The 17,473-nt window shown below is 40.9% G+C and overlaps 1 protein-coding gene across 1 annotated transcript in view; it reads right to left on the bottom strand.

Annotated features, from left to right (window-relative positions):
- Window positions 1-469: 469 nt before the first annotated feature.
- RXFP2 (relaxin family peptide receptor 2) overlaps window positions 470-17,473 on the bottom strand; it is a 50,229-nt gene continuing 33,225 nt past the window's right edge. The window contains 4 exon segments of the mRNA XM_007447945.1: window positions 470-729; window positions 3,964-4,182; window positions 14,862-15,272; window positions 15,879-16,108. Coding sequence (XP_007448007.1) covers window positions 470-729; window positions 3,964-4,182; window positions 14,862-15,272; window positions 15,879-16,108 — 1,120 coding nt within the window.

The raw sequence follows: 17,473 nt of genomic DNA, 5'->3' as shown, positions 1-17,473 counted from the left end.
CCATCAGTTAAGCAGGATGCTGATCATTTCATTTGACGTTGAAAAAGCCAGGAGAGAGATGTTAGGCTTATGCTATTCCCGCCACGCTAGCGTTAGATGTCGTGACTGTTTTTATTTTATGGACAGCACAATTCAATTTAAAAACAGACCACGCAGCGCCAACGTGTGGGCATCCGCTGGTAGGTTGGCCGCGTTGACGAGCTAGAGAACAACTGTTTATCAGCCTCCTATTTATGGATTCACTTGTGCATTTCAGGCATGTCGGTGAGGAGAACTCTCAGGTACAGTTCTCAGCCCAGCTGATAAACAGTACAGCTGCATCGGAATGCAGTGCCTGACATCATCCTGCCGCGCTGTCTGTGCAGAAAGGCTCGCCGTTGGTAAATATGAAAAGGACTGCAGATGTCATCTTCCAAATGCTGTGCTTTTTTAGGTAATCCATTGAAAGTCCAGTGCTCCAAAACCAGTACTAGGAAACTGGTTTCACTATATTCTCCTCGAGGTTTATTTTGTTCAAAACCCCAAGTTCCAGTGAAGAGGAGTCATCGGCCCACACGATGGATGTAGACAAACTTTTTCTTTAAGTTCTGAAAATCGATTTCCTCTGATGTTTGTGCAGCAGCTGTTTCAACTTGTCTTTGAAAAAGCTGGTTGTCAGAGTGTAGATGATTGGGTTCAAGGCACTGTTTACTGGGAGGAAAAAAACGACGACCCAGGAAGTGATTGTTTCTGAGAAGGAAACGAAGTGTGAAAGAAAGCTGAGGTTTTCATAGACACAAGACACATAGCATTTTATAGTCAAAGCTACTTTTGAGACGGCTACCTGGCTCGTTTACGTCCTCTCTCACCTCATGGAAAAGCTCTCTGCTGCAAGGGCACGGGAGCTACGAACTCAAGGTCCTACCACCGACTTTTCTGAGTTTCAGAAACGACTTCACACGTTGTTACGAAACAACACGGGAGGAGACGTGTGAAAACACTTCATACACTATAAATTGATACATAATGTATTTTTCTTGTTTTTATTGCCCTTCCTTATAGAAAAATAAGAAAATGAGGAAATAATTCATAATCAATAGGACAGTGTCCAGAACTAGAAAGTTCTGGTCCAGAGTCAGCTCTGACCTTGGTCTGAATTTCAGTCCTGAAGGTCTTCCTGCCCCGCCCTCATATCCCCGCTGCTATATTCAGAATGCAGTCAGAAGATTTGAAGAGCAAAAAAGAATATATCTCCAAACTCAACGAATTCCTTCTGTGTGAAGGCTTACAAAGGCTATTAGAGTATTAAGGGAAATATGCCAGAAAAAGTGAGGAGAAATTTTGGATGGATGGCAGTGTCCTTTCTGAATTCAGTTGTCCCTTAGTATCCACCATGGAAGAGGTTCCAGGAGCTCCACAGATACCGAAATCCACAGGTTCTCAAGTCCGTTAAATAAAATGGCATAGTATTTGCATATAACCTATGCACATCCCCCCCGTATACTTTACATCATCTCTAGATTACTTCACCTAATACAAGGTACAGCCATGTAAAGATTGTAAATACAATGTAAATGCTATGTAAATATTTGCCAGCACAAGACAAATTAAAGTTTTGCTTTTTGGAACTCTCTGGAAATTTTTTTCCAATATTTTCCATCTGCAGTTGGTTGAATGCATGGATTTGGAACGCAGGGCTACGGAGGGCCGACGGTACATCAGTTGCTTGGTTAGGATGAAATCTATTTTCTCCCTTAAACAGAGCCTGCTCCCAGGGTTACACACTTCTTAGCTGTGTGACTGTGGGCAAATCCCCTAAGCTCCCCAGACCTCAACTGCCTTATCTGTGAAAGGGGCTGGCGATAACTTACATGACTGAAGTCAGTGAGCTGGGCCGGCTCTGCGGACAACCATTTTCAGAACCTGGGGTTCTCCAGTCCCACCACACTCTGCTGTCTCCTCCCCCATCTTCAAAAGTCTGAGAACTGCCAGCTCAGGTGAGAGCTGGACATAAGCCTAGCATCCTTCCACTCCCCCTCTCCTTTGTGACCCCCTCCTCCCCTCCCCCTCCTGTAAATTTCTTATCCTTCAGACACTGTTGCTTGTTCCCCTCTTAGCCCTGCCCTGTTCCCCACATCCTGTCTGTTCTTCCTCTGGTTACTTTTCCACTTCTTCTCTGACTTTATCTGCCCTTTCCTCCTTCCCTTTGATCTCTCCCGTCTCCTTTTTCTATGTTTGCCTTTCCTCTTTTCCACCCCGTCTTCTCTTTCTTTTCCTTATTTCTTTTTAACTGGAAAGAATACGAAAGAAATACGTTTGTATTTAGCATACCTTAGATTTATTAAATGAAGTTTTATATTACTATATTATCTGTCCTTAATTAAAAATAAATTAGATATGAACAGTTTGTGACTGAAGAAAAACAGTCAGTTGTTTTTTGTCTGTTGTGTCCCCAAAGGAGGTTGTGATCAGGAATGAGACTTCCTGTTCGTCTCAGGATGACTCACTGATGTAAGGTTAGCAGGTTAAGTCCTGAGATGGGAGGGCTGAAGCCAGCTTATCTTTGGGGCTGACTCCATGTACTCTCAGTGACCTACCATGCTGAAGCAGACCCCAGAATTCTTGGAGGGTGGGGACAGGGGGCATTTAGGTCCATGAAAGTAGCAATTTCTACAACACCATGGGGAGTTGGGCAAGCGAGGAGGGGCTTAGTCAAGTGTGGTAAAGACTTCTCTCCTAGGTGCACTGAGGTATTCAAGACAAACCTCAAAGGACTGAACTATAAAATGTAGAGAAAGACCAATGTGTGGCCCAATAACATTTTCATGATTTTTTTTCCTGTTCTAGTTCCATATCACGATCTAAAATGTCTTAGACTCTCTCCAAGAATAATGATTACTACCCCTGCTATCAGAAAACCTTGCTGTGAACTAAGCTCATAGGTTAAGGGGATGCTGCAAATGTTGTATGTCATTTTTCAGTGAGGCATTTGGCAAGACAGAGGGACATAAATAGTTGCAGGTGTTTGTTACTTGTACATTCATCACTCTTTTATAAGGGCTTCTGATGTGTCAACCCCATGCTCGACACTTCTTTTGTTTTTATCCAAAAGATTTCATATTCCATGGAATCTCATTAAAGTCATACAAATAGAATTTCACAAAATCGATTTATCTTAGGCCTATTGTCAGAAAGTTTAGTTAAGAATAAAATAAGATGACTGTTAAAGATGTTCCTCTGGTACAAATCCTGAAAGCATCTTCTACCAAGATGAAGAACACAATTCCTGCCCTGGAGGAACACTCCAAATAGATTTGCAATAGGCTGAAAAAGTGAGCTGAAGATGATCCCAAAGTTTGTTTCCCTGAGGGCTGGGCAAAAGCCCTGGGTGGACCCTAGGATGGCTTCAATTTCTAGGTCCCAGAAAGGCCTTCAAGCAAAATCCTAACTAATGAAAGGTGATTTTCTCTGGTTGAAGCAGGGGTGTGGCCTTTTAGATAGGCACTTTCATGGAACATTAGACCTCCACAGGGCACAGTGTGACAACCATGTGGCTAGGGCCATGAAATAGACTGGTGGTTCTTAATCAAGGGTGTGCACCTTAGAATCACAAAACACCCATGTAGAGGCTTTGGCCCCTATAGACTAAATTCAGAGGCCCAGGGTGAAACCTGCACATGTATGTTTTGTTTTGCTTTAGGTACTCTTGGTGAAGCATCACTATGTAGCCCAAGTGGAAGCAAGACACTAAGACTTAGTTTTCCTCTGTCTCCTGTGTTTTTGTTATTCTTGTCTGGGTTGCACCATTACTCAGTTCCTATCTTAGAATACTGATTATAAAACACTTAGGAAATCCTAAACCTTTGTATTCAAGTTGTAGGTATTTATGGAGAACTTACTATATGTGACGGACTGTATTCTCGCCTCTTCAAACAAAGGGCATAAGAAAGCACAACGTACTTGGGAATAACAGAAGGGACTGACCTGGTATTTCCACCCGGAAGAGGGAAAGGATTTTAATTACAAATACAGGAATCCAGCAGATGGCATCAGAGAACACTATAAAAAAGAAACGGTTTGCGACGGCCGCCTCTCTTCCAGTGTTATTCCTCACTTCTGAAGTCTGCAAGGCAGTTTTTTGAATGGAACAGAACATAATAGTATAGGAAAACACAATGATGAGAAAAGCCAGCAAATTCACACCTGTTGGGAAAAGCACACCTCTTAACATCTCAGGTGTACAAATCAACAGTAGAAATACTGTGTTACTTAGATGTTCAATATGGTGCCTCTTCCCCTCCCCTGTACTTCCAGGAAGCATTCTTGTTATAAGCCCAGTGGTAAATCAGCTAAAACCCTGAATCCAAGGCTATAAACTGGAACAAGTTAAAAAAAATGGGTTTGCCAGATCAAAAAGATATTTAAATACATAAACACTTTTCCAAGAATTGTAGACTTTGAAATTCAGATCTATGTATATCATGAGGTAAATTTTAGCTTTTTTAAAGCAGGAAAAAAGCTATTTCATTTTTAGTTCTCCACAAATTCAAACCTTAAGGGATTACTGTAATCACATGTACAGCTCAAGAAATCAATATGCCCCTATTCCTTTAACTTATACATATGAATAAGATATCCTAGGAATATCAAGAAGACAATAGCCTCAGAAACATTATTTTTTATGTTTTTTGGTCTTAAAAAAATAATACATAGGGACTAAAATACATGTTTATTTTTTCTTCAGATTGCCCACAGTAATCTAAACTAAAATTCAGAACCTTTTAGACTTGTTTTAGAAAAACAAGGAATAAGAGAAAAATTAAAAATTCAACTATATAAATTACTCTTTTAGGGTCAAATATGTTCAGAAGATTCTCACTTATCATTATCGTATAATGCTGACTTCTTTGTTGCTCTGTTATATTCTTGCTATCATAAAAATCCTAAAACTGATCATCTTATTCCTTATGGTGAACATAAAATTCCCATATAATTTCAAAGTTGTTTAAAAAATGTTCATCTGATTAGACTGTATGTAAGACTGGTGAAGTCTAGGGGAAAATTCTACAAATTCAAGGTGTTCCATTGCTTTTATCCAAAAGATTTCATATTCCATGGAATCTCATTATAAATTCATACAAATAGAATTTCACAAAATTAATTTATCTCAGGCCTATTGTCAGAAAGTTTAGTTAAGAATAAAATAAGGGATGAGCTTCAAGATGGCTGAAGAGTAAGATGCGGAGATCACCTTCCTCCCCACAGATACACCAGAAATACATCTACACATGGAACAACTCCTACAGAACACCTTCTGAACGCTGGCAGAAGACCTCAGACCTCCCAAAAGGCAAGAAACTCCCCACGTACCTGGGTAGGGCAAAAGAAAAAAAGAATAAACAGAGACAAAAGGATAGGGACGGGACCTGCACCAGTGGGAGGGAGCTGTGAAGGAGGAAAGGTTTCCACACACTAGGAGCCCCTTCGCGGGCGGAGACTGCGGGAGGCGGAGGGGGAAAGCTTCGGGGCCTCGGAGCAGAGCGCAGCAACAGGGGTGCGGAGGGCAAAGCGGGGAGATTCCCGCACGGAGGATCGGTGCCGACCGGCACTCACCAGCCCGAGAGGCTTGTCTGCTCACCCGCAGGGGCGGGCGGGGCTGGGAGCTGAGACTCGGGCTTTGGTAGGAGCGCAAGGAGAGGACTGGGGTTGGCGGCATGAACACAGCCTGCAGGGGGCTAGTGCGCCACGGCTGGCCGGGAGGGAGTCCAGGACAAAGTCTGGAGCTGCTGAAGAGGCAAGAGGCCATTGTTTCAGGGTGCACGAGGAGACGGGATTCAGAGTGCCGCCTAAACAAGCTCCAGAGACGGGTGCGAGCCGCAGCTTCAGCGCAGACTCCAGAGACAGGCATGCGACGCTAAGGCTGCTGCTGCAGCAACCAAGAATCATGTGTGCAAGCACAGGTCACTGTCCACACCTCCCCTCCCGGGAGGCTGTGCAGCCCGCCACTGCCAGGGACCTGTGACCCAGGGACAACTTCCCCTGGAGAACGCACAGCGCGCCTCAGGCTGGTGCAACGTCATGCTGGCCTCTGCCGCTGCAGACTCGCCCCACATCCATACTCCTCCCTCCCTGCGGCCTGAGTGAGCCAGAGCCCCCGCGTCAGCTGCTCCTTTAACCCCGTCCTGTCTGAGCGGGGAAACAGATGCCCTCAGGCGACCAATACGCAGGGGTGGGGCCAAATCCAAAGCTGAATCCTGGGAGTGGTGCTAACAAAGAGAAAGGGAAATCTCTCCCAGCAGCCTCAGGAGCAGCGAATTAAATCTCTACAGTCAACTTGATGTACCTCGCATCTGTGGAATACCTGAATAGACAACGAATCATCCCAAATTGAGGAGGTGGACTTTGGGAGCAAAGATATATATATATTTTTTTCCTTTTTCTCTTTTTGTGAATGTGTATGTGTATGCTTCTGTGTGTGATTTTGTCTTTATAGCTTTCCTTTTACCATTTGTCCTAGGGTTCTGTCTGTCCGTTTTTCGTGTGTGTGTTTTCTTTTTATTAGTTAAAAATTTTTTCCCTTAATAATTATTATTTCTTTTAATAACTTTATTTTATATTATTTTACTTTATTTCATTATATCTTCTTGCTTTCTATTTTTTCTCCCTTTTATTCTGAGCCGTGCGGATGAAAGGCTCTTGGTGCTCCAGCCAGGCATCAGGGCTGTGCCTCTGAGGTGGGAGAGCCAAGTTCAGGACACTGGTCCACAAGAGACCTCCCAGCTCCAGGTAATATCAAACGGCGAAAATCTCCCAGAGATCTGCATCTCAACGCCAAGACCCAGCTTCACTCAACGACCAGCAAGCTATAGTGCTGGACACCCGATGTCAAACAACTAGTAAGACAGGAACACAACCCCACCCATTAGCAGAGAGGCTGCCTAAAATCATAATAAGGCCACAGACACCCCAAAACACACCACCAGATGTGGACCTGCACACCAGAAAGACAGATCCAGCCTCATCCACCAGAACACAGGCATTAGTCCCCTCCACCAGGAAGCCTACACAGCCCACTGAACCAACCTTAGCCACTGGGGACAGACACCAAAAACAACGGCAACTATGAACCGGCAGCCTGTGAAAAGGAGACGCCAAAAACAGTAAGTTAAGCAAAATGAGAAGACAGAGAAATTCACAGCAGATGAAGGAGCAAGGTAAAAACCCACCAGAACAAACAAATGAAGAGAAAATAGGCAGTCTACCTGAAAAAGAATTCAGAATAACGATAGTAAAGATGATCCAAAATCTTGGAAATAGAATAGAGAAAATACAAACGTTTAACAAGGACCTAGAAGAACTAAAGAGCAAACAAACAATGATGATCAACACAATAAATGAAATTAAAAATTCCCTAGAAGGGATCAATAGCAGAATAACTGAGGCAGAAGAACAGATACGTGACCTGGAAGACAAAATAGTGGAAATAACTATTGCAGAGCAGAATAAAGAAAAAAGAATGAAAAGAACTGAGGACAGTCTCAGAGACCTCTGGGACAACATTAAACGCACCAACATTCGAATTATAGGGGTTCCAGAAGAAGAAGAGAAAAAGAAAGGGACTGAGAAAATATTTGAAGAGATTATAGTTGAAAACTTCCCTAATATGGGAAAGGAAATAGTTAATCAAGTCCAGGAAGCACAGAGAGTCCCATACAGGATAAATTCAAGGAGAAATACGCCAAGACACATATTAATCAAACTGTCAAAAATTAAATACAAAGAAAGCATATTAAAAGCAGTAAGGGAAAGACAACAAATAACACACAAGGGAATCCCCATAAGTTTAACAGCTTATTTCTCAGCAGAAACTCTGCAAGCCAGAAGGGAGTGGCAGGACATATTTAAAGTGATGAAGGACAAAACCCTACAACCAAGATTACTCTACCCAGCAAGGATGTCATTCAGATTTGATGGAGAAATTAAAACCTTTACAGACAAGCAAAAGCTAAGAGAATTTAGCACCACCAAACCAGCTTTACAACAAATGCTAAAGGAACTTTTCTAGGCAGGAAACACAAGAGAAGGAAAAGACCTACAATACCAAACCCAAAACAATTAGGAAAATGGGAATAGGAACATACATATCGATAATTACCTTAAATGTAAATGGAATAAATGCTCCCACCAAAAGACACAGACTGGCTGAATGGATACAAAAACAAGACCCATCTATATGCTGTCTGCAAGAGACCCACTTCAGACCTAGGGACACATACAGACTGAAAGTGAGGGGATGGAAAAAGATATTCCATGCAAATGGAAATCAGAAGAAAGCTGGAGTAGCAATTCTCATATCACACAAAATAGACTTTAAAATAAAGAGTATCACAAGAGACAAAGAAGGACACTACATAACGATCAAGGGACTGATCCACGAAGAAGATATAACAATTGTAAATATTTATGCACCCAACATAGGAGCACCTCAATACATAAGGCAAATACTAACAGCCATAAAAGGGGAAATCGACAGTAAAACAATCATAGTAGGGGACTTTAACACCCCACTTTCACCAATGGACAGATCATCCAAAATGAATATAAATAAGGAAACACAAGCTTTAAATGATACATTAGAAAAGATGGACTTAATTGATATTTATAGGACACTCCATCCCAAAACAACAGAATACACATTCTTCTCAAGTGCTCATGGAACATTCTCCAGGAGAGATCATATCTTGGGTCACAAATCAAGCCTTAGTAAATTTAAGAAAATTGAAATTGTACCAAGTATCTTTTCTGATCACAACGCTATGAGACTAGATATCAATTACATGAAGAAATCTGTAAAAAATACAAACACATGGAGGCTAAACAATACACTACTAAATAACCAAGAGATCACTGAAGAAATCAAAGAGGAAATCAAAAAATACCTAGAGACAAATGACAGTGAAAACACTACCACCCAAAACATTTGGGATGCAGCAAAAGCAGTTCTAAGAAGGAAGTTTATAGCAATACAATCCTACCTTAAGAAACAAGAAACATCTCAAATAAACAACCTAACCTTCTACTTAAAGCAATTAGAGAAGAACAAAAAAAACCCAGCGTTAGCAGAAGGAAAGAAATCATAAAGATCAGAGCAGAAATAAATGAAATGAAAAAGAAATGAAGGAAACAGTAGCAAAAATCAATAAAACTAAAAGCTGGTTCTTTGAGAAGGTAAACAAAATTGAGAAACCATTAGCCAGACTCATCAAGAAAAACGGGAGAAGACTCAAATCAACAGAATCAGAAATGAGAAAGGAGAAGCAACAGCTGACACTGCAGAAACGCAAAGGGTCATGAGGGATTACTGCAGGCAACTCTACGCCAATAAAATGGGCAATCTGGAAGAAATGGACAAATTCTTAGAAATGTACAACCTTCCAAGACTGAACCAGGAAGAAATAGAAAATATGAACAGTTCAATCACAAGCACTGAAATTGAAACTGTAATTTAAAATCTTCCAAAAAACTAAAGCCTAGGAGCAGATGGCTTCACAGGCGAATTCTATCAAACATTTAGAGAAGAGCTGTCACCTATCCTTCTCAAACTCTTCCAAAATAGAGCAGAGGGAGGTACACTCCCAAACTCATTCTATGAGGCCACCATCACCCTGATACCAAAACCAGACAAGGATGTCACAAAGAAAGAAAACTACAGGCCAATATCGCTGATGAACATAGATGCAAAAATCCTCAACAAAATACTAGCAAACAGAATCCAACAGCACATTAAAAGGATTGTACACCATGATCAAGTGGGGTTTATCCCAGGAATGCAGGGATTCTTCAGTATACGCAAATCAGTCAATGTGATACACCATATTAACAAATTGAAGGAGAAAAAACCATATGATCATCTCAATAGATGCAGAGAAATCTTTCGACAAAATTCAACACTCATTTATGAAAAAAACCCTCCAGAAAGTAGGCATATAGGGAACTTTCCTCAACATAATAAAGGCCATATATGACAAACCCACAGCCAACATTGTCCTCAATGGTGAAAAACTGAAACCATTTCCACTAAGATCAGGAACAAGACAAGGTTGCCCGCTCTCACCATTATTATTATTATTTTTTTGTGGTACACAGGCCTCTCACTGTTGTGGCCTCTCCCATTGTGGAGCACAGGCTCCGGACGTGCAGGATCAGCAGCCATGGCTCACGGGCCTAGCCGCTCTGCGGCATGTGGGATCTTCCCGGACCGGAGCAGGAACCCGTGTCCCCTGCATCGGCTGGTGGACTCTCAACCACTGCGCCACCAGGGAAGCCCTCTCACCACTATTATTCAACATAGTTTTGGAAGTTTTAGCCACAGCAATCAGAGAAGAAAAAGAAATAAAAGGAATCCAAATCGGAAAAGAAGAAGTAAAGCTGTCACTTTTTGCAGATGACATGACACTATACATAGAGAATCCTAAAGATGCTACCAGAAAACTACTAGTGCTAATCAATGAATTTGGTAAAGTAGCAGGATACAACATTAATGCACAGAAATCTTTAGCATTCCTATACCCTAATGATGAAAAATCTGAAAGTGAAATTAAGGAAACACTCCCATTTACCATTGCAACAAGAAGAATAAAATATCTAGGAATAAACCTACCTAAGGAGACCAAAGACCTGTATGCAGAAAATTATAAGACACTGATGAAAGAAATTAAAGATGATACAAATAGATGGAGACATATACCATGTTCTTGGATTGGAAGAATCAACATTGTGAAAAAGCAATCTACAGATTCAATACAATCCCTATCAAACTACCACTGGCATTTTTCACAGAATTAGAACAAAAAGTTTCACAATTTGTATGGAAACACAAAAGACCCCGAATAGCCATAGCAACCTTGAGAATGAAAAACGGAGCTGGAGGAATCAGGCTCCCTCACTTCAGGCTATACTACAAAGCTACAGTAATCAAGACAGTATGGTACTGGCACAAAAACAGAAATATAGATCAATGGAACAGGATAGAAACCCCAGAGATAAACCCATGCACATATGGTCACCTTATCTTTGATAAAGGAGGCAAGAATATACAGTGGAGAAAAGACAGCCTCTTCGATAAGTGGTGCTGGGAAAACTGGACAGGTACATGTAAAAGTGTGAAATTAGAACACTCCCTAACACCATACACAAAAATAAACTCAAAATGGATTAAAGACCTATATGTAAGGCCAGACACTATCCAACTCTTAGGGGAAAACACAGGCAGAACACTCTATGACATAAATCACAGCAAGATCCTTTTTGACCCACCTCCTAGAGAAATGGAAATAAAAACAAAAATAAACAAATGGGACCCAATGAAACTTAAAAGCTCTTGTACAGCAAAGGAAACCATAAACAAGACCAAAAGCCAGCCCTCAGGATGGGAGAAAATATTTGCAAATGAAGCAACTGACAAAAGATTAATCTCCAAAATTTACAAGCAGCTCAATATCAAAAAAACAAACAACCCAATCCAAAAATGGGCAGAAGACCTACGTAGACATTTCTCCGAAGAAGATATACAGATCACCAACAAACCCATGAAAGGATGCTCGACATAATTTATCATTAAAGAAATGCAAATCAAAACTACAATGAGATATCATCTCACACTGGTAAGAATGGCCATCATCAAAAAATCTACAAACAATAAATGCTGGAGAGGGTGTGGAGAAAAGGGAACCCTCTTGCACTGTTGGTGGGAATGTAAATTGATACAGCCACTATGGAGAACAGTATTGAGGTTCCTTTAAAAACTAAAAATAGGGCTACCATACGACACAGCAATCCCACTACTGGGCATATACCCTGAGAAAAGCATAATTCAAAAAGAGTCATGTACCACAATGTTCACTGCAGCACTATTTACAATAGCCAGGACATGGAAGCAACCTAAGTGTCCATCAACAGAGGAATGGATAAAGAAGACATGGCACATATATACAATGGAATATTACTCAGCCATAAAAAGAAACGAAATAGTGTCATTTGTAGTGAGGTGGATGGACCTAGAGTCTGTCATACAGAGTGAAGTAAGTCAGAAAGAGAAAAACAAATACCATATGCTAACACATATATATGGAATCTAAGAAAAAAAAAAAAAGGTCATGAAGAACCTAGGGGCAAAACGGGAATAAAGACACAGACCTACTAGAGAATGGACTTGAGGATATGGGGAGGGGCAAAGGTTAGCTGTGACAAAGTGAGAGAGTGGCATGGACATATATACACTACCAAATGTAAAATAGATAGCTAATGGGAAGCAGCCGCATAGCACAGGGAGATCAGCTCGGTGCTTTGTGACCACCTAGAGGGGTGGGGTAGGGAGGATGGGAGGGAGGGAGACGCAAGAGGGGAGAGATATGGGAACATGTGTATATGTATAGCCGATTCACTTTGTTATAAAGCAGAAACTAACACACCATTGTAAAGCAATTATACTCCAATAAAGGTGTTAAAAAAAAAAGAATAAAATAAAATGACTGTTAAAGATGTTCCTCTGGTACAAATCCTGAAAACAGACTTATAGAAAGGTTCAGAAGTGTGTGTTCTGAGAGCACCATAGGAACGTGAGATGTTAACAGTAGGGGAACCTGGGTGAGGGGTATAAGAAAATTGTACTGTCCTGGCAAATTTTCTCTAAATCTAAATATATTCTAAAATAAAATAATTATTTAAAAACTATATATTCTTATATTTTTTAAGCAAAAGGAGGGGCTCTAGGACTCCATCTCTCACAGATAAGCTATGTATATGTAGATGATGTTGATGTGTGTGCTAAATCCTTGTAGTGACGCCCACACCTTAACTGTAAGATCCAGCCATGCCATAGTTCTTCTTTTGTTTTTTTTTCCACACCATAGTTCTTTTGTCCTTTATCTGGGCCTGTTCCCTGGCTGTCGCCTCTAGCTCCTGGAACACGACCTCTGCCTTCACTTGGCTAATGTGTCCTCGTCCTCTGGGCCTCCGTTTGGATTCATTTCTATTGGGATGTCCTCCCTGGTCCTCAGATCTGGGGCTCCTAGAACATCCTGTACTCCTCCTTCGTGGCATCTGTCAGCCTGTGACATGAGGACGTGTTTCCTTGTCTTCATCCTTCTTTATGGCTGCAGATCTGTGGGGCCAACCTGTTTTTTCACCAGTTCTCAAAATAGTGCCTGGCCTATAGGAGGTGCTTAATAAATCCTGTTTGAACCAATGAATGTACAGTAGTGTGTGTGCATATGTGTGTGTAAGGGAGAGAGGATTTCCACGAAGTGCACCTATGCCAGGAACGGCTTACAACATTGTAGGTGTGCCATAGCCATGAAAAAATGGCTATCAAACAGGGTTTATGTGAGGAGTATTATTAAAATGGTGCAAATAAAGTGTTTTCTTTTTCAGAGGAAGAAGAGAAGGAATAGATGGAGAATAGCTGGGAGGGGTGGTTAGGGCCATTTTGTGATGGGCTTTAATTGGCTAATTTAAACTTGACCTTGGTTGTAGGGCGTTCCTGAAGGTCTCTAAGCAGAAGATACTCAGTCCTTTTGGTACTCAGGTAGTGAACAGATAAATAGGAAAAAGAAGACCCCAGAAGCCAAAAGACCAGTGAGGGCTAATGTAATAATTCAGGGCAGAGGTCATAAGGCTTTAAGCAAAGGTGATAGCAGTAGGTAGAGAGTGGAAGAAAGAGAAGACAAAGGTGTATTTCGAGGGAAAAGTATTTGATGAAAAAGAAAGGATGAGGGCTTCTCTGGTGGCGCACTGGTTAAGAACCTGCCTGCCAATGCAGGGGACACAGCTTCAATCCCTGGTCCGGGAAGATCCCACATGCCACAGAGCAACTAAGCCCGTGCACCACAACTACTGAGCCTGTGCTCCAGAGCCCGCGAGCCACAACTATTGAGCCCGCGTGCCTAGAGCCCGTGCTCCACAACAAGAGAAGCCACCGCAATGAGAAGCCTGCGCACCGCAACAGAGTAGCCCCCGCTCACCATGAGAGAAAGCCCACGCACAGCAACGAACACCCAAAGCAGCCAAAAATAAATTAATTAATTTTTAAAAAAGGTAACGAATATTAAAAAAAACGAAAGGATGATGGAGCTTATTGACTTCTTAGATGAGGGGACAAGAAGAGAAGGGGGAATCAAAATGATAATACTGCCCTAGTTAAAGAGGGGACATGGGAATGGCCTTAGTTTTAAGCAAGAGAGATACCTACTAGACAATTTTAAAAGTCTTTTTAATTTTTAAGGGCTAAACTTCTCATTCATCTGTAACAGAAAAGGTAGCGTTTTCTTTTCTAAAACCCTTAATTCTCCCTCTTTAATCAGGGAGAATTAAGAAAACTAAAAAGCAAAGAGGTTTATTAAGCACCCTTCCGTTGCGGACTTTGGAACTGCATTTACAAAAGGTAATAAACCTTCCTGGTATTTCCATTCAGATAATCTCCTGCTAGTCAGTTTCAAGAATTTTATTATTATTTATTTAGCTCATATGTAGACTGTAAAAAAAATGAGTTCAAATAACTTGGTAGCATCACAGGACAAGGCAGTGAACTAGAATTCCTCCAGCTCATTGTCACTTTGTATGAATATGAAATCAAAGGGTCTTACAGATAATAAAAAGATCATTCAGAGATCCTGACAGTATGTGTTTGTTTTCCATACTAAATCTCTATAATAAAAAATTTAATAAAACCTCCTATAAATACACAGCAAGGACTTTTCTTTAAAAAAGGAAACAGTCTTGACTATATTTGTTTACTTTCTGAAACAGAGAAATATGGCTTTACTGAAATCCATGGTATTGCTACAAAAATAACGTCTGTCCAGGAAATGAAAAATATAATTTACCTAGGAAAATTCCAAGAGAATACCTTTTGCTTCCAATATCTTCTGTTTGGTCATAATAAAGTGGGAAACATACTCCATTTTTCCCATAAAAGTTTCCAAAATAATCCTCCTTCCAAAATGGAATCACAGCTATTAAAAATCCCACAATCCAGATGCAAATGAGGATGACCGAGGTCTGCCATTTTCCAGGACGGATGTTACTGAAGGGAAAGACAACGGCCAGGAACTTCTCCAAAGTCAAGTACGTCAGCAAGAGGACGGAGACCTCGGTGGACAGCATGGCCAGGAAGCCCAGGAGGCGGCACTGTAAGCTCTCCATCCACAGCAACGCGTACTTCTGATACTGCCCGCGGTATTTTAGATCAAAAAAGCCAACGAAGAACAAATAAACACCCATCAGGCAGTCCGCACCTATTGAAGAGTCATAGAATGTATGTTGGTAGTTCCAGCATCTCCATCTTAGTTTTCTGATTTAGGTCTGCTTCCTTCTTCCTGTATTAAATGAACTAACATAAAACCTACAATAGTGCCTAGAAGCCAATGCACTTCAAAAGGTGTACTATTTCTAAAGTACTACACTGCATCTTTGTTTTATAATTTTGAAAAAAATGGTGGTGGGGAGATAATTTGCAGGGGTATGGGGGGTGTCTAGGTTTTAAACAGTAAAAAATATTACTAACATAGTTAATAAAAGGAATAATTTTCTGGGCTTGAGGAGCATGGATGCTATTGCAATTGAAGGTTAAACAAAACAGTTCTGTAACCCACAACCTGTCCTCTATAATCCATCCCTTAACTCATCGGCTCCCTGTTACCCCATTTTGAAGACATAAATCACTGCAGATTCATGCAATCCAGAAAAGAGTAGCCAAAGAAAACAATAGTACCTTCATACTTTAAAAAAAAATGCCCAGCATATATAATTCATATTAAACACCATCTGTTGAATGCCAATATAATCTAGAGCACAGCTCTCCAAAGATACCCTTAATTCATTTATATAGGAAACATACTTACAACAAAGGATTTTGATGGACGTAGCATGGGTCATGTTTTCAGCTTTAATGAAAGATCTCATGCCAATGACAAAAAGATTTCCAAAGCAGGTTATGAAAGCTATAACCCAGACAAATATTCTGAGGATATTGTTAGCCAAGAGGTCCTCAAATGAAGAAATGCCGTCAGTCAAGGGCATACATATTCGGACATGGGAAGCATAGGAGCAGTATCGAAAGTTTTTGAAATAACTAAAGTCAAAGGGAAAAAAAGAGTCACTTTACAGCAATGACACAGAAACGACAGTTGCAGTCCTATTGGGGCTGCAGCTGTGTTAGGTATGTGGCTTCACTAGGCTTGGTTGTTTTTGTTTAGTAGTGATTATGTAATTACAGAGTTCTTCATTAAATATTACATTACTCTAGGCAGTGTTCTTCCTTTAAAGGTGAAGAACCCAAAGAACATAGGTATCTGCTGTGGCTTGTCTGAGGTGAGTCAGGGGAGGACATGAGAATGGGAAATCTGCAGGACTCTACTTTTCCCCATCACATTGGGTGATTCTCTAGGGTATTACAAAAAAGCAGATTGTCACTGTCAAATTGATCTTTAGCAAACATTCAGGGGCTTCGGGTTGGGATATAAGGGACCCATGGAGTAGCTCACTGACAACATTCCTGTCTTGTACTTAGTTTTAAGGATATTCACTTAAACTAGCCTTCTTTTCCCTAATACAGGCAGGAAGGGAAGGTCCGTGAGACTAGGAAAATTCAGTCTCATTGAAGTGAGGAGAAGCGGCTGACTTAAACACAGATTCCTTAATAGGGCCTGGAAGGACTTAGACCATTTCTAGAGAAAAATACAGGCCTGTCTGTGATCAATGTGTTAATGGTCTAAGTGTGTGGAATCTTGAAGGGTTGGAATTGGGGAGACCATTTGGTTTACTGCCGTTCTCCAAACCTCTTATGTTTAGGATTTTCTCCCATAAAACTCATTTTATTTTTATATTTGTTCACCACCTCTTTTAGTTCTTTTCTCTTCATCTGATATTTTGTTGTCATCTGCCCAGTCAATTGCTAAACTAGCAAGTTAAAGAAAGTTTGTTTATATTTTTTTACATTTATATGTGTAGATAAAATTGCTTTGTTAAAAAAATTCCATTGGATACAATTAAAAGAGTATCCAATTAATTGTATCCAATTAATTGGATACAATTAAAATTCCGCTGGATACAATTAACTTTTATTTTAAAAAGCCAATGTTCTCAACATATGAATACTATATCCTCTGCACTTTTTAAAAACTTCTGACATTCAATATAATACAACAATTTAAAAACATTTGAAAGATAAGGTACAGCATGGTGATTATAGTTAATAATACTGTCTTGTATATTTGAAAGTAGCGAAGAGAGTAGATCTTAAAAGTTCTCACTACAAGGGCTTCCCTGGTGGCGCAGTGGTTGAGAGTCCACCTGCCGATGCAGGGGACAAGGGTTCGTGCCCTGGTCCGGGAAGATCCCACGTGCCGCGGAGCGGGAGGGCCCGTGAGCCATGGCTGCTGAGCCTGCACGTCCGGAGCCTGTGCTCTGCAACGGGAGACGCCACAACAGTGAGAGG

Source organism: Lipotes vexillifer, unplaced genomic scaffold, assembly GCF_000442215.2.
Source record: "Lipotes vexillifer unplaced genomic scaffold, Lipotes_vexillifer_v1.1 scaffold760, whole genome shotgun sequence".
In the NCBI taxonomy this organism is placed as follows: domain Eukaryota; kingdom Metazoa; phylum Chordata; class Mammalia; order Artiodactyla; family Lipotidae; genus Lipotes; species Lipotes vexillifer.
The sequence above is the reverse complement of the archived record's forward strand: the minus strand, read 5'-3'. Positions and strand labels throughout refer to the sequence as shown.